This window comes from Etheostoma spectabile, unplaced genomic scaffold, assembly GCF_008692095.1.
Source record: "Etheostoma spectabile isolate EspeVRDwgs_2016 unplaced genomic scaffold, UIUC_Espe_1.0 scaffold00569674, whole genome shotgun sequence".
Lineage (NCBI taxonomy): Eukaryota > Metazoa > Chordata > Actinopteri > Perciformes > Percidae > Etheostoma > Etheostoma spectabile.
Genome location: NW_022605253.1, coordinates 47,663 through 69,845, shown reverse-complemented (window position 1 = coordinate 69,845; position 22,183 = coordinate 47,663). Strand labels below are relative to the sequence as shown.

Genomic DNA, 22,183 nt, shown 5'->3' with positions numbered 1-22,183 from the left:
ACAGGCAGGTAACAGGTACTGGTAGCAGACGATCTGACAAGTGAGGACTGAAAAACAAGGCGTTATATACAGGACATGATGAGTGGTGAATGCAGTGCAGCTGGTAGGTAACGAGGGTGAGGCAGAGCAGAGCAGAAACAGGTGAAAGTCATCAAACCCCAATCAGCGTGTTACCAGGCAGAGAGAGAGCTCATGACAGAACCCCCCCCCCCCCAAGGGACGGCCCCAGAAGTCCCCAAGAGAACCACCACACCGGGAGGGCGGAGGGGAGCCGGCGGAGGGCTAAAACTCCTCCGAGAGAACACCCTCATCCTCAGAGAGAGCTGGAGGGTCACGGACCGAAGACGGGACAGGCACCGAAACAGAGTCAGGGTCAGGCACAGGACAGGGAGCCGGGCGGGTAGGACAGTTAGGGAATCCTCTGGGGCGGCCCCTGCGGATGGCAGGTTGACCAGGATGCATGCGGTGGAAGTCGGCGACGAGTGTCCGGTCCAAAATCCGACAGGCAGGCACCCAGGTTCTCTCCTCAGGCCCATAGCCCTCCCAGTCGACGAGATACTGAAGGCCCCTACCTCTCCGTCTGGACCGAAGCAGGCGTCGAACGGTGTACACCAGCCCACCGTCAACGAGGCGAGGAGGAGGAGGTGGAGGCGCTACGGGAACCAGCGGGCTTTCATGTGTCGGCTTGACTTTCGAAACATGGAACGTAGGGTGCACCCTCATGGATGTCGGCAACTGGAGCCGGACTGCGGTAGGGCTGATGATCCTCTGGATAGGGTATGGGCCGAGGAATCGAGGTGCAAGCTTACGTGATTCCACCCGCAGAGGGAGGTCCTTGGCTGACAGCCACACCTTCTGGCCAACACGGTAGATGGGTGCCGGCGTTCTTCGGCGGTTAGCCCCAATGGCATAGCTGACAGCTGACTTGAGTAGCGTGGCACGAGCTTGTGACCAGGTACGACGGCAACGGCGGGCATAGGCGAGGGCAGACGGGCAGGACACGTCTCCTTCCTGGCTGGGAAACAGGGGAGGCTGGTAACCATACACACACTGGAAAGGTGACATACCAGTGGCGGAGCAGGTGAGAGAGTTGTGAGCATATTCTATCCACGGCAGTTGTTGCGCCCAAGCCAGAGGTTTGCGAGAAACCATGCACCGCAGCGCCTTCTCCAGCTCCTGGTTTGCCCGCTCGGACTGTCCATTGGACTGGGGGTGGAACCAAGAGGTGAGACTCACTCTGGCCCCTAGCAGACGGCAGAACTCCTTCCAGAATGTAGAGGTGAATTGCGGGCCTCGGTCAGAAACAACATCCCTGGGCAGCCCGTGAAGACGGAAGACGTGATCAAGAACAGCCTGGGCAGTCTCTCTGGCCGATGGCAGTTTAGGGAGGGGGATGAAGTGTGCCATCTTGCTAAACCGGTCAACCACAGTGAGAGTGACCGTCATCCCACCTGATGGTGGGAGGCCAGTTACAAAGTCCAAGGAGACGTGGGACCAGGGTCGTGTGGGCACAGGCAAGGGCTGGAGTAAACCAGCGGGGGGCCGAGTGGAGGACTTGTTCTGATTGCAGGTGGGGCAGGCACGGACGAATTCCCGGACATCCTTTCTCAAAGAAGACCACCAGAATCGCTGGGCAAGGAGATAGCGGGTGCGGGCGGAGCCGGGGTGGCAGGCAAGGCGGGAGTTATGTCCCCACTGTATGACCCGGGACCTCAAATTCTCTGGGACGAAGAGACAACCGTCCGGGCATGCACTGGGACTGGGATGACCACAGAGGGCCTCTTGAAGTTCCACCTCAATATCCCAGGTCAGGGCAGCTACAACGCAGGGATCAGGCAAAATTGATGCAGGTTCCTGGGAAGGGGTGTCATCCTTCTGGAACTGACGGGAGAGAGCGTCCGGCTTGGTGTTCCGAGAACCTGGGCGGTATGACAGGGTGAAGTTGAATCTGGTGAAGAACAAAGCCCAGCGGGACTGTCTGTGGTTAAGACATTTGGCATTGCGGATGTATTCGAGATTTTTGTGATCAGTCCAGACCAGAAACGGAACTGTGGACCCCTCCAGCCAGTGACGCCACTCCTCCAGGGCAAGCTTGACAGCCAACAGCTCACGGTCTCCAACATCATAATTGCGCTCCGCAGGAGAAAGCCGGCGAGAAAAAAATGCACAGGGGTGCAGCTTGTTGTCCTCTTCTGCCCGTTGAGAGAGTATGGCCCCGACACCCACGTCTGAAGCATCCACCTCGACAACGAACTGCCGGTCTGAATCCGGCATCTGGAGGATGGGGGCAGTGGTGAACCGGGCCTTGAGGGTATGAAAGGCGGTGTTGGCCTCTGGGGTCCAGAAAAAAGGGTGTTTAATGCTGGTCAGAGCTGTGAGGGGAGCGGCGACGGAGCTGTAGCTCCGGATGAATTTCCGGTAGAAATTGGCAAAACCGAGGAATTGCTGCAACATCTTTCTATTCCCCGGAACTGGCCAGGAGGTGACTGCCGAGACCTTTGCGGGGTCCATCTGGATATTGCCTTCAGTGACGATGTATCCCAGGAATGACACAGTCTTAGCATGGAACTCACATTTCTCCGCTTTGACATAGAGAGAGTTCTCCAGAAGTCGACGAAGAACCAGCTGGACATGACGGATGTGTTCAGACAGAGTTCTGGAGAATATTAAGATGTCATCCAGGTACACGAAGACGAATTTATTCAGCATGTCCCGCAGCACATCATTTACCAGCGCCTGGAATACCGCTGGGGCGTTGGTGAGGCCAAATGGCATTACCAGGTACTCGTAATGGCCGGTGTGGGTGTTGAATGCAGTCTTCCACTCGTCACCCTCCCTTACTCGCACTAGGTGGTAAGCATTCCTAAGGTCCAGTTTTGTGAAAATAGTGGATCCCTGGAGCAACTCAAAAGCAGAGGTGAGTAAAGGCAGAGGGTACCGGTTCTTCACTGTGACATCATTGAGACCTCGATAATCAATGCAGGGGCGAAGAGAACCATCTTTCTTTCCCACAAAGAAGAACCCGGCACCAGCAGGAGAGGAAGACGGGCGGATAAGTCCAGCTGCCAGGGAGTTCCTGACGTACTCCTCCATAGTTTTTCTTTCAGGAGGGGATAGTGAGTACAGGTGACCTTTGGGTGGAGCAGTACCAGGGAGAAACTCAATGGCACAGTCGTACGGACGGTGTGGGGGCAGTGATGTGGCTTTGGTCTTGTTGAACACCTCTCGGAGACCATGGTAACAGTCAGGAACATTAGAAATGTCGGGGGCAATGCTGGGGGGTACTGAGCCGGGGAACAGCGAGGCAGCACGCAAACAGGTCAGGTGGCAGGTGACCCCCCACTCTTTCACAGTTCCGGAGGCCCAATCGAGGTGAGGATTGTGGAGACGGAGCCAAGGGTAGCCCAAGATTAGGGGTTGGCCTTGAGAGCTGAGCAGATGGAAGCGGATGGTCTCACGATGGTTTCCTGACACCATCATAGATACGGGAGCTGTGATGCTGGTAACTGTACCCAGTAAGTGACCATCCAGGGCCCGGGCTGGAACAGGAGTGGACAAGTGATGGTTTTTCAAGCCCAGCTGACAAGCAAGTCCCGTGTCAATAATATTTGCTTCTGCGCCAGAGTCCACCAGAGCTGCCAGAGTGTGGGTAGAATCAGACAGGCGAAGACAGACTTGGATGAGGGGTTTACGACTGATGGAGGGCGGAATGTTCATTGAGCTCATCCGGATTCCTCCTACATCTGGTGAGCTCCGGCTTTTACTGGACAGGTGACGACTCGATGACCATCCCCACCACAGTACAGACACAAGTTGGAGGTGAGGCGTCGCTGGCGCTCTGCAGGGGTTAGGGAGGCGCGGCCGATCTCCATCGGTTCAGACTGGTCCAGCTGGCTAGATGGTGTGGCAGGTGAGAACAGAAGAGCAGTTGGGACGCTCCGTGTGCTGGTAGATGGACCCTGGCGCCCTCTCTCTCGACGGCGGGCCTGAATCCTGCGGTCGATGCGGACAGCCAGGGCAATGGCTTCATCGAGAGTGGGGGGTTGATCATGGGAAACCAACTCGTCCTTTACGTAGTCCGCCAGGCTGTGGAGGAAAGCATCCACCAATGCTTCCATGTTCCAGGAGCTCCGACTTGCCACAGTTCGAAAGTCGATGGAGTAATCTGCAACAGTCCTTCTACCTTGGCGAATACTCATCAGAGTTCGAGATGCCTCGGCAGTTGTGGACTCCAAATCGAATACCTTGAGCATCTCCTCTGCGAATAGGTTGAAGGTCGAACATGCTGGGGTCTGGCGCTCGAACTCCGCCGTTCCCCGGAGACGAGCTCGGCCCGTCAGGTGAGTAATCACGTAACCGACCTTCGCCCCTTCAGTGGCAAAAGTCCTGGGTTGCAGGGTGAACTGGACACGGCAGCTCGTCAGGAACGCCCGTACCTGGGTTGGGTCGCCGCTGAACCGTTCTGGATTGCCGATCCTGGGTTCTGGGACTCCGACAGCCGCGGCAATAGGGGACTGGGCAGGAGACTCGGGTGCTGGGCCGGTGAGCAGGCTGACTGGAGCTGGGCCGGTGGGAGCAGGCAGAGGAGAAAGGTTGGTGAGAAGTTGGATAATAATTGCAAGTTGCTGTTGCTGTTGCTGCTGGAACTGCTGACGCTGTTGGAAGCCGGCTTGGAGTAGAGAGGCAATGTCAGCCGTGTTGCGATCCACCTCTCTCTCTGTCTCTACCAGGCGTTGCATGGCGGTGGGTGGTTCTGAGCCGTCGGTTTCCATGCTGTTATGACCGTGCGCTGGGTCCATGTTTGGTCAGATCGTACTGTCAGACACCAAACAAGACGAGGACCACAAAAGCGTCACGTTCGATAGTTTATTAAAGGGTTGGGGGTATGGGAGTTTCAGAGGTACCGGGAAATCCAAAAATCAGCACATGTGTAGATCCCCAGGAGCCGAACAGCGAGAGCAGGAGCTGGATGATCCGAGAAGTCCGGAGCAGGAGAACACGGAAGTAATCGAGCGGATCCGGGATCACCAGTAGAGAGTCAAAAAGCTTTTCCCAAAACAGGCAGGTAACAGGTACTGGTAGCAGACGATCTGACAAGTGAGGACTGAAAAACAAGGCGTTATATACAGGACATGATGAGTGGTGAATGCAGTGCAGCTGGTAGGTAACGAGGGTGAGGCAGAGCAGAGCAGAAACAGGTGAAAGTCATCAAACCCCAATCAGCGTGTTACCAGGCAGAGAGAGAGCTCATGACAAACTCTAACATTGATTGAACATTGGCTCCATCTACTGGATCATTTGCAGTAATTGCCTTACTGTTTAATAACCTTCATAGATGTGTTTCCATGTAACTTTATGTACTATGTGTATATGTACACACTTTATTACACATCCAACTTCTATCTGTACACAGTAGTCAGACGTTACCGTGGCCATCTTTGTTTTTAGCTGGTACCTTTTGTCTGTTTCTGTGTTGATTATTGATCCTATGTTGATACCCCTTATTGATCCTATGTAGATACCCCTTATTGATCCTATGTTGATACCCCTTATTGATCCTATGTTGATACCCCTTATTGATCCTATGTGGATACCTCTTATTGATCATATGTAGATACCCCTTATTGATCCTATGTTGATACCCCTTATTGATCCTATGTAGATACCCCTTATTGATCCTATGTAGATACCCCTTATTGATCCTATGTTGATACCCCTTATTGATCCTATGTTGATACCCCTTATTGATCCTATGTCATACCCCTTATTGATCCTATGTAGATACCCCTTATTGATCCTATGTGGATACCCCTTATTGATCCTATGTTGATACCACTTATTGATCCTATGTTGATACCCCTTATTGATCCTATGTTGATACCCCTTATTGATCCTATGTTGATACCCCTTATTGATCCTATGTCAATACCCCTTATTGATCCTATGTAGATACCCCTTATTGATCCTATGTTGATACCCCTTATTGATCCTATGTTGATACCCCTTATTGATCCTATGTGGATACCCCTTATTGATCCTATGTGGATACCCTTTATTGATCCTATGTGGATACCCCTTATTGATCCTATGTGGATACCCCTTATTGATCCTATGTAGATACCCCTTATTGATCCTATGTTGATACCCCTTATTGATCCTATGCTGATACCCCTTATTGATCCTATGTAGATACCCCTTATTGATCCTATGTTGATATCCCTTATTGATCCTATGTAGATACCCCTTATTGATCCTATGTGGATACCCCTTATTGATCCTATGTGGATACCCCTTATTGATCCTATGTTGATACCCCTTATTGATCCTATGTCGATACCCCTTATTGATCCTATGTCGATACCCCTTATTGATCCTATGTAGATACCCCTTATTGATCCTATGTTGATACCCCTTATTGATCCTATGTAGATACCCCTTATTGATCCTATGTAGATACCCCTTATTGATCCTATGTTGATACCCCTTATTGATCCTATGTAGATACCCCTTATTGATCCTATGTAGATACCCCTTATTGATCCTATGTTGATACCCCTTATTGATCCTATGTCGATACCCCTTATTGATCCTATGTAGATACCCCTTATTGATCCTATGTCGATACCCCTTATTGATCCTATGTTGATACCCCTTATTGATCCTATGTCAATACCCCTTATTGATCCTATGTTGATACCCCTTATTGATCCTATGTCAATACCCCTTATTGATCCTATGTAGATACCCCTTATTGATCCTATGTCAATACCCCTTATTGATCCTATGTAGATACCCCTTATTGATCCTATGTTGATACCCCTTATTGATCCTATGTCAATACCCCTTATTGATCCTATGTAGATACCCCTTATTGATCCTATGTTGATACCCCTTATTGATCCTATGTGGATACCCCTTATTGATCCTATGTGGATACCCCTTATTGATCCTATGTGGATACCCCTTATTGATCCTATGTTGATACCCCTTATTGATCCTATGTCAATACCCCTTATTGATCCTATGTTGATACCCCTTATTGATCCTATGTCAATACCCCTTATTGATCCTATGTAGATACCCTTATTGATCCTATGTCAATACCCCTTATTGATCCTATGTAGATACCCCTTATTGATCCTATGTTGATACCCCTTATTGATCCTATGTCAATACCCCTTATTGATCCTATGTAGATACCCCTTATTGATCCTATGTTGATACCCCTTATTGATCCTATGTGGATACCCCTTATTGATCCTATGTGGATACCCTTATTGATCCTATGTGGATACCCCTTATTGATCCTATGTTGATACCCCTTATTGATCCTATGTCAATACCCCTTATTGATCCTATGTAGATACCCTTATTGATCCTATGTTGATACCCCTTATTGAGCCCATATTGATACCCTTATTGATCCTATGTAATACCCCTTATTGATCCTATGTTGATATCCTTATTGATCCTATGTTGATACCTCTTATTGATCCATGTGGATACCCCTTATTGATCCTATGTGGATACCCCTTATTGATCCTATGTTGATACTCCTCATTGATCCTATGTCAATACCCTTATTGATCCTATGTAGATACCCCTATTGATCCTATGTAGATACCCCTTATTGATCCTATGTAGATACCCCTTATTGATCCTACGTCGATACCCCTTATTGATCCTATGTAGATACCCCTTATTGATCCTATGTGATACCCCTTATTGATCCTATGTGGATACCCTTATTGATCCTATGTTGATACCCCTTATTGATCCTATGTAGATACCCTTATTGATCCTATGTAGATACCCCTTATTGATCCTATGTTGATTCCCCTTATTGACCCTATGTTGATACCCCTTATTGACCCTATGTTGATACCCCTTATTGATCCTATGTGGATACCCCTTATTGATCCTGTGTGGACACCCTTATGATCCTCTGTTGATACCCCTTATTGATCCTATGTGGTGAATAATATTCATCCTAACACCTTCAGCCACTAAATCCATAACACTGATCCATCAGAACAAGTTTAATTTTTTTTTTTTTTGCTTTTTTACTGTAGGAAACTTCTGTTGCTGTAACAAAGGAATTTCTGTGATGGTTTGGGTGGGCACTGTGGTTTCTTGTTGTCCTTTGTTTTTTGGTCTTGTCTTTTCTCCTTGTGTTTGTGTCTCAGTTCCTCCCCGGTCTTTTGTGGTTATCTCTGTCTCGTGTTTTCCCAGTAAGTGTCTTTTCTGCTTCCCGTTTTGTTTTGATAGCAAGGTTTCCTGCCTTGTCTAGTTTTGCTTCCGTTCTGTCTGATTTTCCCGCCCTGCCCTAATGTGATTCACCTGATGTCTCACCTGTTCCTCGTTACCTCTTGTATTTAACCTCTGTGTTCCCTTTGTTGTTGTCTAGTTTCTTTTCTCCCGTTCCTGTTTTAATTTTCCTCTTGTCCTTTTTGGACTTTTGCCCGCTGCCTTTTGTGTCCCTGTGTTTTTTTGGAACCCTGCCTGTTTTCATTAAACCCCTGCTTACCCTCGCCTGCCTGCCTGCTGTTCTCGTCTCTGCATTTTGGGTCCTATCCTCAGCTAACCGTCACAATTTTCCCATTGTGGGATGAATAAAGTATTATCTAATCTCATTAACTTAACAAAAAAGCATCTCATGGCCTAGTTTCCACATCGGGGGGTCTGAGTGTCTTTTATGTAAATTTTAGCATCAAACATTTTATTTTCATTATTTTCATGCATCATTTTCAGTTGCAAATGCCTAAAATATGATTCTGCTGCATATTAAAACCAACAATGTTAAAGTGTAAATCTCCCCAAATCTATTTTTTGTTTCACTTCTTGTAAATGTTTTTTGTCCCCGATGTAGCAAAGAGGAAACACACACAATGTTATGATTAAATAAGGTAGTGTCTCCAACCTTACCTCAATTATTATGTGTGTGTGTGTCCTCTGTTGTAATCTAAGCAGACTCTCTCCAATAAATGTGTTATTGCATGTTAACTGTCTGCAGTGGATGAGCTCATGCTGAGCCTCTCTGGGCGGTTCCTCTTGGTTCCTGTTTCTAGATTCCTTTTACTCTCCGAGTCCGTGTCTCAGTTCTTTCTCTCGACGTGGATCTACACCTGAAGGACTTTGAACTTGTCTGTCTGGAACGTTCTACTCGTCAACTCAAGCTGTTCTTTAGTTAGTTTAGTAGAGAGAGGGTCACCTCATTTCTGAAGGAGGTAAGAAACCGCTTCATTATAATAGGGTGTGTGTGTGTGTTTGTGTGTGTGTGTGTGTGTGTGTGTGTGTGTGTGTGTGTGTGTGAGTGTCTGTGCGTGTACGCACGTGTGCGCGTGCATCCGTGTGTGTTGACTTCAATCAGTAACAAAGGTCAACAAAGGTGTCTGTGTGTGTGTGTAACCATAATTGTGTTTGTCTTTTTGGTATGTTTTGGATCTTTGCAGGGACAAAAGATGGAGACGCCTCAAGAAGTCGTCTTAAGAATCTTAGAAGACTTAGGAGCTGAGGACTTTGAAAAGTTTAATTGGCACCTGCAGCAGGAAGGAGCCCTCAACGACTTCCCAGCAATCCCAAAGAGTAAACTGGAGAAAGAAACCCGGCTTAACACCGTGGAGATGATGCTCCAGACCCACAGTATAAAGATCATTGATGTGACCAGAATAGTTTTAAAGAAGATGAATCTAAATGATCTGGTGAAGAAGTTACCGTGTCATGGAGAAGTCAACACCCCAGAAGGTGAAGGTAAGTCATATTCATTATAAATTTAAAAAATTGATGTAACAAAGATCAAACTTGTCTATCCCAGTCTTCAACAACCATTAGCTGTGTTACCTATGTCTCCCTCTTATCTACAAAGATACATATGTTGTGTTGACAAGAAGAGAACAAGCTCCCAATCCTCCACCAGAGAAACTACATTTAAAGGGTCTCTGACAACAAAACATGATGAAACCCAGTCAGACTGTTTTGGTAACTCTGCTGGTTAGAGTCGGCACACTCTGATGTCACTGGAAGATACTGCTTGGGCAATATTGATTCCCTCTGTTATTAAGTCATATACCTTCTGGCTTATTGGACAATGAAGAGTTCATAGATGTATGACTGAGACACAGTATAGCAGTAACAAGAGGAGAAACTCAACAGAACGCACCCATGACCGAGCTGCAGCTCCGCCATCTTGGACTGAACCAACACAACCTTCTCTAGAGTTTGGCCTCTTGTTGCTTCTATACTTTTTGACTGAGACACCCAACATACCAGTTGTTTTAGTGAATAGATTTGATGAATACAGAAATGTTCACACTCACATTCACCAGAAAAAACCCTCATTGACATCATTGTTTTATTCATTCAGAGATTCGTGCTGCGTGTCAGCGAAAACTCAAATCTAAGCTAGACAGGAAGTTCCAGCGTGTGTTTGAGGGGATTGCTAAAGCAGGAAACCAAACCGTTCTGAATCAGATGTTCACAGAGATCTACCTCATGAAGGGAGGGGCTGCAGGGGTCAATGAAGAACATGAGGTCATACAGATTGAAACAGCATCCTGGAAACCAGACAGACCAGAACCAACAATAAGACAAGAAGACATCTTTAAAACCCCACCTGGAAGAGATGAACCAATCAGAGCAGTGATGACAACGGGAGTGGCTGGCATCGGGAAAACAGTCTTAACACAGAAGTTCACTCTGGACTGGGCTGAAGGCAAAGCCAACCAGGACATCCAGTTCATATTCCTATTCACCTTCAGAGAGCTGAATGTGCTGAAAAAGAGAAAGTTCAGCTGGGTGGAACTTGTTGATTACTTCTTTAGTGAAACCAAAGAAGCAGGACTCTGTAGGTTTGAAGAGGTCCCGGTGGTCTTCATCTTTGACGGTCTGGATGAGTGTCGACCTCCTCTGGACTTCCTCAACACTGAGATCCTGACTGATGTTACAGAGTCCACCTCAGTGGGTGTGCTGCTGACAAACCTCATCAGGGGGGATCTGCTTCCCTCTGCTCGCCTCTGGATAACCACCCGACCTGCAGCAGCCAATCAGATCCCTCCTGGGTGTGTTGACATGGTGACAGAGGTCAGAGGGTTCACTGACGCCCAGAAGGAGGAGTACTTCAGGAAGAGATTCAGAGATGAGGAGCAGGCTAGCAGGATCATCTCCCACATCAAGAGATCACGAAGCCTCCACATCATGTGCCACATCCCAGTCTTCTGCTGGATCACTGCTACAGTTCTGGAGGACGAGTTGAAGACCAGAGACGGAGGAGAGCTGCCCAAGACCCTGACTGAGATGTACATTCACTTCCTGGTGGTTCAGTCCAAAGTGAAGAAGGTCAAGTATGATGGAGGAGCTGAGACGGATCCACACTGGAGTCCAGAGAGCAGGAAGATGATGGAGTCTTTGGGAAAACTGGCTTTTGAGCAGCTGCAGAAAGGCAACCTGATCTTCTATGAATCAGACCTGACAGAGTGTGACATCGATATCACAGCAGCCTCAGTGGTCTCAGGAGTGTTCACACAGATCTTTAAGGAGGAGAGAGGACTGTACCAGGACAAGGTGTTCAGCTTTGTCCATCTGAGTGTTCAGGAGTTTCTGGCTGCTCTTCATGTCCATCTGACCTTCACCAACTCTGGAGTCAACCTGCTGGCAGAAGAACAAACATCATCAACACAGTTCTACCAGAGGGCTGTGGACAAGGCCTTACAGAGTCCAAATGGACACCTGGACTTGTTCCTCCGCTTCCTCCTTGGTCTTTCTCTGCAGACCAATCAGAAACGCCTACAAGGTCTGCTGACACAGACAGGACGTAGCTCACAGACCAATCAGGAAACAGTGGAGTACATCAAGAAGAAGATGGATGAGGATCTGTCTGCAGAGAGAAGCATCAATCTGTTCCACTGTCTGAATGAACTGAATGATCGTTCTCTAGTGGCGGAGATTCAATGGTCTCTGAGATCAGGACGTCTCTCCACAGATAAACTGTCTCCTTCTCAGTGGTCAGCTCTGGTCTTCATCTTACTGTCATCAGAAGAAGATCTGGACGTGTTTGACCTGAAGAAATTTGAAACTTCAGAGGAGGCTCTTCTGAGGCTGCTGCCAGTGGTCAAAGCCTCCAACAAAGCTCTGTACGTGGGATTTATTCATCAATAAATACTCTGCTATCTTTTTATATCAGGAGTTAATAATAAATAACTTCCTGTTGTCTCTCCAGGCTGAGTGGCTGTAACCTGTCAGAGAGAAGCTGTGAAGCTCTGTCCTCAGTTCTCAGCTCCCAGTCCTCTAGTCTGAGAGAGCTGGACCTGAGTAACAACAACCTGCAGGATTCAGGAGGGAAGCTGATCTCTGATGGACTGAAGAGTCCACACTGCACTCTGGAGACTCTCAGGTCAGACCAACAACAATAATCTTTGAAAAACACAAAATTGAAAAATACTTTGGAAACATTTACTTTTCTTGAATGTTTCCAAAGTATTTCATTCTGATTTAGAATCACTTCATAAATAATGAAATATGAACTGTGGCTGAAATCCAGAAATCATTTATATTTTAATATTATCTGACTTTGATTACTGGACATGTTTTTAGTCTGATTATACAACAAGTATAATCAGGGAGGAATTTCAGTGCCAAAAGAGACCTTGTTGAGACAAAATAAAGACAAGCTGCAAACTGGATTAAAGGTTTTAGGTATTTGGTGGAAGGGTTTAATTGTTTCCTGCAGAGAACAATCAAAATGACAGAACAGCTTTCACAATGTGCAGTTACAGAGTTGTCACAGTTCTGTGTGTCTTGGGCAGCAAATACAGTCCCTTATATCCAGCGCCCCCAGCAGAAACCATGCCTTGTTTGGAAAACATTCTAATCTTAAACATAACCATTAGTGGACCTCACGCAGACAGTTGGAGCTCTTACGTATTTCTGAATCTGCCCTCCGTGCGTCAAGTTTCTTGACCGGTCATTCTATCTTAGCTGAAAAAGAACATCTCGTCTCTTTGGATAGACTATGGTCTCGACCTGGGACCAGCCATGATAAACAAGGCTTTAAACAACTGTTTCAGTCAGACTGTATGCCATTTTTCCTTAGAGGACAAATGCAGAGACATAACATATCTTGTAGTCTCCAACAAGGAGAAGAAACTGAGGAAAGATGCAGAAGTCACATACTCTGAGAGGCACTGGAGATCTTATGAATGAATAATATGAAAATCATTGGTTAAATGTAATTTTCCCATTACATTCCTTCCTTTTGATTACATACCAATCACAACACAATTGAAAATTACTGAAAAGAAGACATGCATATCTGCACGTCCCAAAAAGTTTTTTTTAAACCTCTTAGTTTAAGCTACCACTACATCTAGTCTAAAAGAAGGAAAATGAGAATTAAAATGGATCTTATGCATCTGGAGCAACTCAAATTCGGAAGCTGAGTCCGGGTGGTAAACGTCCTCATTGTAAGAGGGCAAATGAAAAAATGCAGGACCATCAGGATTTAACGCCTGTGGTTTAACGGGTGTAGCCTGTTTCTGTGAGTGGGGAAACTACGAACACACAAAACATGAGTCATTGATCCCTACATCGCGTGTAAATTTGCTGATTGAACCCAGCCACATGTTGGATGAGAATGCGTCGTCTTTGTTAGGAGAAAGAACCAATTTATTTTGCACAATGTTAAGAGTTAAGAGTTGATTTTGGCCTTTTACCTCTACTAAGTGTGTTCTTATTGTTTTTCTTTTTCTATAAATTTCTATCTCACCCCAGAGAGATATGTCATTTTCGGACTGAAAGTAATCGCATGGTTGTAACTGAAAGGTGGCTGACGTATTAGCTACCACCGTGAAGTTTGTTGTCCTAAGGTTATTGTTTTGTTTATATTTCTCGTACCCCGGTTTCTAATACTGTCTAGACGAGAAAGGGGAAGAGCGCTCTACTCATTTTACCCCTTTATTCGACGAGTGAGAACTGAGTGTGTGGGTGTATTGTGCATCAGTAGTATCAATAAAGGGTATTGTCAGATTTAGCTCTATCATATCTGTCTAGTAACCAAAATGCTACCCCCACAACCATAGACAGAAAACAGTGAACAAGAACACATTTACGTCATACACCATGTCTGTCTCTTCCTGTGTTCTTCCATCGTCACAGCGAGTGCTGCGCCCTTCAGGAATGTGTTGTGTGTGTGTTTGGTTGCCCGAGTGATGCAGTACCATGCTGCAGATTTTTCTTCTGGTGTTGTGGATTTCTTCTGGTGTCAGAGGTTGTCCACTAGCACGCGACACACGTTGGAGTCAGTCTTTACCACTGCCTTTGTGTGTGTGTGTGTGTGTGTGGTGTGTGTGTGTGTGTGTGTGTGTGTGGTGTGTGTGTGTGGTGTTGTGTGTGTGTGTGTGTGTGTTGTGTGTGTGTGTGTGTGTGTGTGTGTGTGACATTGGTAAAACAGAACCGCCGTCTGTCAGGTCACGGATTTTCGGTCTTCTGGCGGGACTGGCTCTTCCTCTGTGCTGGAATCCTCTTGAAGTGTGATGTGTGGATCCACGGGGCCCGCTATTCAACCTCATTGCCGTGTGGGGTGACCAGAAGAACCTGGGAGGGACCTTGCCAGCGTTGGGCTTGCCAGTTTCTTCTCCTGAATTCTTTCTTGACCACGAAATCTTCCGTCTTCAGCGTGTGGAGCAGTCCTTCAGCTGGTTGGGGCAGGGCAGTAGAAACCTGCATTCTTATGGGAGAGGGAGCAGAAGACAGTTGTACACACTACTCTAGCATATCATGCTCACACAGAGCTGTGGAGGGAAGGGGTGCTTTAGGAGCCTCTAAACCCCCACACTGGGTGGTCTGCCGAAAAGGATCTCGAAAGGACTAAGGTTACTGTGCGTTCTTACCCTCATTCGCATGTACATTAGCAGCACTGGTAACACTTTTGTATAAGGGAGGCCTGTGTCATTGCTGCATTTTGCCAGTTTTGTTTTTAATTTGCCGTTCTCACGTTGGGTTATTGCTTCATTGACAAATGCGTGCCGTTATTGCTTGACAACCGACTTGGTACTCCGCATCTGGGAATAATTTCTGTCATTAGAGCTTTTGCTGACACTGAAGCAGTTTTTTTGAAGCGGGAAACACCTCCACCCATTTTGAAAACATATCAATCATCACCAAACAACACTTTTTCCTCTCTGACTGTGTGAGATCCACAAAATCCATCAAATGCCCTCGTCGGTGGTGGATGTGCTACCTGCTGTGTTACAGTCACTGGTCTTTATTGTGTTGTGCACATGCAAGCTTTACAATTTTTTTTCTTTTCTGCAAATGTTGTGAAGCCCTTTGTGTACCATGTTTTTGTTAACGATAGCATTCCATTCTTTTGACACATGGTACCACCCATGTGTCGAACGAGACAATCTGATTGGTCAACTAGACATTTAGAAAATATTCAAATCAGCATCAGCTCTTAGATCACATCAGCTGTTTATATCACATCAGCTGTTAGACCACATCAGCTGTTTGGCTCACATCAGATGTTAGACCACATCAGCTGTTTGGCTCACATCAGCTGTTAGACCAATCAGCTGTTTGGCTCACATCAGCTGTTTATATCACATCAGCTGTTAGACCACATCAGCTGTTTATATCACATCAGCTGTTAGACCACATCAGCTGTTAGACCACATCAGCTGTTTATATCACATCAGCTGTTAGACCACATCAGCTGTTTGATCACAGCAGTTGTGCCACTGACACATGGATAATGACGTTTGTTGACGTGTATTTATCTAAATCTATGGAAGACAAATAAATCAATGAAAAGTATTTCATCATTGATTATATTTTAGTTATGACAGAATTAAGTTATCCAGCAGTTTGGTGTTTATATGTGCGGTAGTTTTACGTTTTGGAAACTTCCACGATCTCTATGTTACAATGCTAACGTTAGCATAAGATGACTGATCAACATTTAACATGGAGGGACTACAAATCCTCTGTTTTTCTTTATCTTGAGAGTGTATTGCCCAAAGTATTGATTCAGCTGTTTTTAAGATTAATTTGGGCATTTTTAGGCCTTTATGACAGGACATTGAAGAAATGAAAGTGGAGATTGGAGGGGGGACTGACATGCAGCAAGGGTCACAAGTATTACAGTGGTGTGAAAAAGTCTTTGCCCCCTTCCTCATTTCCTGTTCCTTTGCATGTTTGCCACACTTAAGTGTTTCGGAACATCAAACCAATTTAAACAATAGTCAAGGACAACATATATATATATATATATATATATATATATATATATATATATATATATATTATATATATATAATATATATATAAACAGGAGTTAATAATAAATAACTTCCTGTTGTCTCTCCAGGCTGAGTGGCTGTAACCTGTCAGAGAGAAGCTGTGAAGCTCTGTCCTCAGTTCTCAGCTCCCAGTCCTCTAGTCTGAGAGAGCTGGCCTGAGTAACAACAACCTGCAGGATTCAGGAGGGAAGCTGGTCTCTGATGGACTGAAGAGTCCACACTGCACACTGGAGACTCTCAGGTCAGACCAAAAACATATATCTTTTAAAAACACAGAATTGAAAATACTTTGGAAACATTTAAGAAAAGTGAATGTTTCCAAAGTCTTTTATTCTGATTTAGAATCACTTCATAACGAATTAGATTCATTAACCCGTTCAACTGATGACCATTTAAAACTCTGACTAACTTTGGTTGATAAACAGCTGACGTGTAGTTTTGTGTCTGTTTATACGATAAACTTACGTAATTATATAATTATTATTTTCTAGACCCAGAGGTACCTTCCATAAAGATTAATCCATTTTTAATTTGCTTTTGTTTTTAAATAATTAAATACTGCAGATGATTTTAAAGATAATTCTAAATCTGGACTAAAATGTACCTGGACAACAAAGAAAGAAAGAACTAGCACATGGCTCCACGTGTTGACAGAGGCTTCCTGTGTGTTGTTCTGTGTGTTTCTAGTCTGTCAGGCTGTCTGATCTCAGAGGAAGGCTGTTCTTCTCTGGTCTCAGCTCTGAGCTCCAACCCCTCCCATCTGAGAGAGCTGGACCTGAGCTACAATCATCCAGGAGACTCAGGAGTGAAGCTGCTGTCAGCGGGACTGAAGGATCCTCTCTGGAGACTGGACACTCTCAGGTACACACACTGATCAACATTAAGGAGATATTAGTGTAGGAAGTTTTAAAGGAGAACATCTCCAGGAACTAACATCAGAACTAAAATATTATAAAATTATTATTATGATCATAAAATAATCTCTGGTTTTAAGTTAAGTCTCCCTAGCTGTCTGCTTTATGCCACTGTTGCAGTCTATAGGTTTCTGATTGGCTACATATGAAACATGTAATAATTAAGTTCTGTGAAAGGTTAATTATATAAAGTTGTTTTAAACGTTTGACCATCTGTTCTGTCTCTTAATGCACTTTATAAATGTGGAGGCTGTTGTAAATACATCCATCTCCACTGAGCCATGCAGAAGCCTGATTGGTTATTAGTAGTATAGGTTATATGCTCCTGATTGGTTATTAGTAGTATAGGCTATATGCTCCTGATTGGTTATTAGTAGTATAGGCTATATCCTCCTGATTGGTTATTAGTAGTATAGGCTATATCCTCCTGATTGGTTATTAGTAGTATAGGCTATATGCTCCTGATTGGTTATTAGTAGTATAGGCTATATGCTCCTGATGGTTATTAGTACGTATAGGCTATATCCTCCTGACTGGGTATTAGTAGTATATGGCTATATCCTCCTGATGGTTATTAGTAGTATAGGCTATATGCTCCTGATTGTTATTAGTAGTATAGGCTATATGCTCCTGATTGGTTATTAGTAGTATAGGCTAGATGCTCCTGATGATAGGGACTGGGGGAGGGCGGGCGGGGGGGGGGGGGGTCTTGAGTCTTGTTGTCCGGGGCACGTTAAATTGTTAATGGGGCCCTGGGTTAAAATTGATTTCCAGGTTGTTGTTCCTGTCTCAGATTTAGATCAAACCTTGTTTATATCAAGAATGTGTCCCAAAACCAAGGCCTGTCAAATATATCTGTTCAAATCATATGTCTTCATATTTTCAGTTTCACAGCCTGGAAATCACATTATCTGGACATTAATATAATGGAAGGTATTATTCAAGTTAGAGAGAAAGACAGGTTAGAGAGAGAGACAGGGTAGAGAGAGAAAGAGACAGGTTAGAGAGACAGGTTAGAGAGAGAGACAGGTTAGAGAGAGAGACAGGTTAGAGAGAGAGAGGTTAGAGAGAGAGACAGGTTAGAGAGACAGGTTAGAGAGAGAGACAGGTTAGAGAGACAGGAACTAGGAATGAATATAAATGAGTAAATCTCAGCGCTACATTAGATCAGAACCCAGCTGTGTGAGAGAGTGATGTAATGCCCCCCCCCTCCTCCTTTCAGGGTGGAGCCTGCTGGAGTCAGATGGTTGACACCAGGTCTGAGGAAGTGTAAGTGTGTTTTTAATTTCATTCGTCAGACTGTGACATCACTCATTCAACCCTGTGATGTCATCACCAAAGAGCTGATTGGTTAATAACTGCAGCTGTGTTGTGTCTCCTTCTCTCCGTCAGATTCCTGTGAACTCACAGTCGACACCAACACGTGAACAGGAACCTCAAACTGTCTGACAACAACAGGACGGTAACATGGGGGAGGGAGGAGGATCAGCCATATCCTGGTCATCCAGAGAGGTTTGAGTTCTGGTCTCAGCTGCTGTGTAGAGATGGTCTGACTGGTCGCTGTTACTGGGAGGTCCAGACCAGAGGACGGTTCATGTATCAGTGAGTTACAAAGGATCAGAAGGGAGGATACAGTGGAAACTGTGTGTTTGTATGTAATGATCAGTCCTGGAATCTGATCTGCTCTGATGATGGTTACTCTGTCCTTCACAATAGCAGACAAACACCCATCTCCGTCCCCCGTGTCTCTGATAGAGTAGCAGTGTATGTGGACTGTCCTGCTGGCTCTCTGTCCTTCTACACAGTCTCCTCTGACTCACTGATCCACCTCCACACCTTCAACACCTCATCCACTCAGACTCTCTATCCTGGGTTTGGGATCTTGTCTTCTGGCTCCTCAGTGTCTCTGTGTCCTGTGGAGGACGGAGAGTCTCCTCCTGTCTCTCACTGCTGATCAGCTGAGTCTGGACAGGATCACACTTCCAGGAATATGTCAGCTTATTGTTATGAACCAATGAATGAAATGATTCAGGATGATTGACCAGATTCCTCGTGACCAATGAGAACTTCTTTAATGTTGATGGATTGAATGGGCCGATTTAACAGAAAAAGGGTCTTGACATATATTATTATTATTCTCAGAACAATGGTCACTCCTAAATGTATATGCCCCTCATTATGATGACGAGGTGTCTTTATAATACTTATAGGACGTGGTTTCAGTTTCTGTTTAGATCCTGGTCTGGACAAATGCACTAAGACCACTTCCAGGTCCAAAGCAGCAGGACCACTCAAACATATATGAAAGATCTGAATCTACCAGACATTTGGAGGCAGATCCCCCCCTCAGACTCGGGATTCCTCCTTTTACTCATGCCCTCATAAATCCCTCACTAGAATGATGTGTTCTTATTGTCCTCGCGGCTATTTCATAGAGCATTAGATGCTGAATATTTATCTAGAACTTTATCTGATCACTCACCATGGACCTTGTTCATTTTGTTCCCAGATAAACCCAAAACCCCTATACGGGCGCCGTGGTCCCCCTCTCCTCCAGAGAGCTGGTTTCTTCGCACATTCATAAGGGATCAGATGAAGTTGTTCTGAGACAAACCTGGGCCTCCGCTCCCAATAGTTTTATTATATGGGATCCGTTAAAGGCCGGTCTGGGGGGACAGGTAGTCTCCTCTACAAAAGGTCTGGAAGACCAACACACAGGATCTGATACGCTGAAAAAGATTATCAAAACAAAATATCTCTTCAGACACATATCCATCTTTAGTCCAGAAAAACTTCAATATAAAAGATGTTCATTCAATTAAACCCTTAATTTAACCAGGTAAAAAATTCCTTGAGATTAAAAATCTCTTTTACAAGAGTGTCCTGGCAATGGGCAGCAGCTCGGTTTCAAATAGACAGAGACACTTCCAGGTAGATACATAAACACACTTTCACTCATATTCAACCAACAATGTCATCATAAAAACCCCCGATCCTAAGTCAATTTAAAAAAATAAATTCAGATATAAAGACTGCCTTTCTGCAAGGTCCTTTAAAAAGCCTTTAAAAGAATAAAGTGAGACCAACTCCTTCATCTGGAGTTCATTCTGAAGCTGATTCCATGCACAAGGGGCTGCAAAATTAATATAGATAGATAGATATACATAATAACAATACAAGCCTTTTTAACAAAGTCAGTGTGGGCTCTAGGGACTGTCAATAAAACCAGATCCTGTGAGCAGGGGATGTGTCCCTGCAGACCTCGGGAGGATGGAAGTGTTCAGATAAGGAGGAAGAAGTCCTGATACTGCCTTAGAAATAAAAAGATGCCAGTGCATCCAACGCCCAATGGAGAGGGAGACCCCCCCGACCCGAGAATACAGCAAACAGTGATGAGTGAGAGATTTTAAGTGTGTGATGAATCTCAAGGCTCCATGAGACACAGTGTCCACCGCATGAAGACACTGGGAGGTTGGATGCATGTATGAAATATCACCGTAGTCCAAGACAGACAGGAATGTTGCATTTACTAGTTGTTTTATTGCTTCAAATGATAAACAAGACTTTAGTCTAAAGAAAAAACCTAACTTCAATTTCAGTTTTTAACCAAATGTGGACATGCCATGTAAAAGACCAGTGATTGGTCGATGGTAATACCCAGGGTACTCAGAAAAAAGATGGAGGCTGTGATCATGAAATGTAGAAATGCCGTTGACTTGTGTCATGTTTAGTTTGGAGTTCTGTCTCTTTTCACAATAAAAGCATGAAGTTCCTGTGAGAGTTTGTGGTGTCTTTCTGTTTAACTTTTAAAGTCAGTGAACTCCAGGATGGGGGGGCATCGAGTGCTCTCCTACTTGTTTGCTGTTCAGATTTATTTCTAATTATTTTAGTGTTACTTTTAATAACATCCAGACCATAGACTGTATATATGAATATAATAGTAATATTTACGGTCTATGATCTAACTCTTTCTTAATGAGATGCTGCGGATGTTTAAAGTTGATCAGCACACAACTACATGGAGGGTGCAGTTGCATTATGGGTAATATAGTTTTGGCGATGCATTGTAACTCTAACATTGATTGAACATCGGCTCCCATCTACTGGATCATTTGCAGTAATTGCCTTACTGTTTAATAACCTTCATAGATGTGTTTCCATGTAACTCCATGTACTTCTGTGTATATGTACACACTTTATTATATATTGTAATGGGAAAATTACATATAGCCATGATTTCATATATCCTTGTGTATTATTCATCCATTATTTATATGATCATTACTATGCTTTCCAGTTATCTGACTTCCTTCCATTCATTGTGTGTGGGTCCTCCCTGAAGAAGAGTCCCCAGCTGAGACCACCCCATCACACCAGTTGGCGTTCGGGGTCTTAACGTCTGAAGGACCCAGTTGTGACGAGCGATGTTGATATCGATAAGGTTCAGGTCAAGAAGATCTTCTATCTGGACGGGACCACGGCACCAGGTTGTCTTTGGCAGCTGAGATAAATAACCGCTAGAAGACTTGGAGACATGAGGGACAGAAGTAGAAAGACACGGACACTGGCCAGGGACAGGTAGGGTTGGCTGTGTGGGCCATGCAGAAACCTTGATTGCTAGACCTCTTCCCAAACCCTTCTCTGGGCAGGCTGCGGTCTCCTTGCCCTCACTGAAGCATGTAGACTGCCAGGCTCATCCCAGACTATCTACAGGACTCCAGGTGGCTTTTGGAGTAGTGCAGGACTTTGGGCAGTGTGGAAACACCAAAACCTCCTGAAATATGATGGTACGCCCATGTTGCATCATCCACTGATCAATGACCTTTTGACAGCCATCTTACCTCCATCACAAGTAGGCATATGGAGATGTTCTGCCCCCCTGGTGCAGCTGATGCTGTCTCCATGGTAACCGCACGTGCTGACATGGCTGCAACAGCTGCTGCACATCTGCCCCTCCGGGAGATTAACCTTCGCTTC

At 45.2% G+C, this 22,183-nt stretch overlaps 1 protein-coding gene across 1 annotated transcript in view; it reads left to right on the top strand.

Annotated features, from left to right (window-relative positions):
• The first annotated feature begins 9,427 nt into the window (after nt 1–9,427).
• The window catches only part of LOC116685230 (NACHT, LRR and PYD domains-containing protein 12), a 60,262-nt gene continuing 47,506 nt past the window's right edge, over nt 9,428–22,183 (top strand). Inside the window, exons 1-3 of the mRNA XM_032510391.1 lie at nt 9,428–9,750; nt 10,364–12,128; nt 12,215–12,388. Of these exons, the coding sequence (XP_032366282.1) occupies nt 9,462–9,750; nt 10,364–12,128; nt 12,215–12,388 (2,228 nt within the window). The 5' untranslated portion in view covers nt 9,428–9,461. The remainder of the gene's footprint in view (nt 9,751–10,363; nt 12,129–12,214; nt 12,389–22,183) is intronic.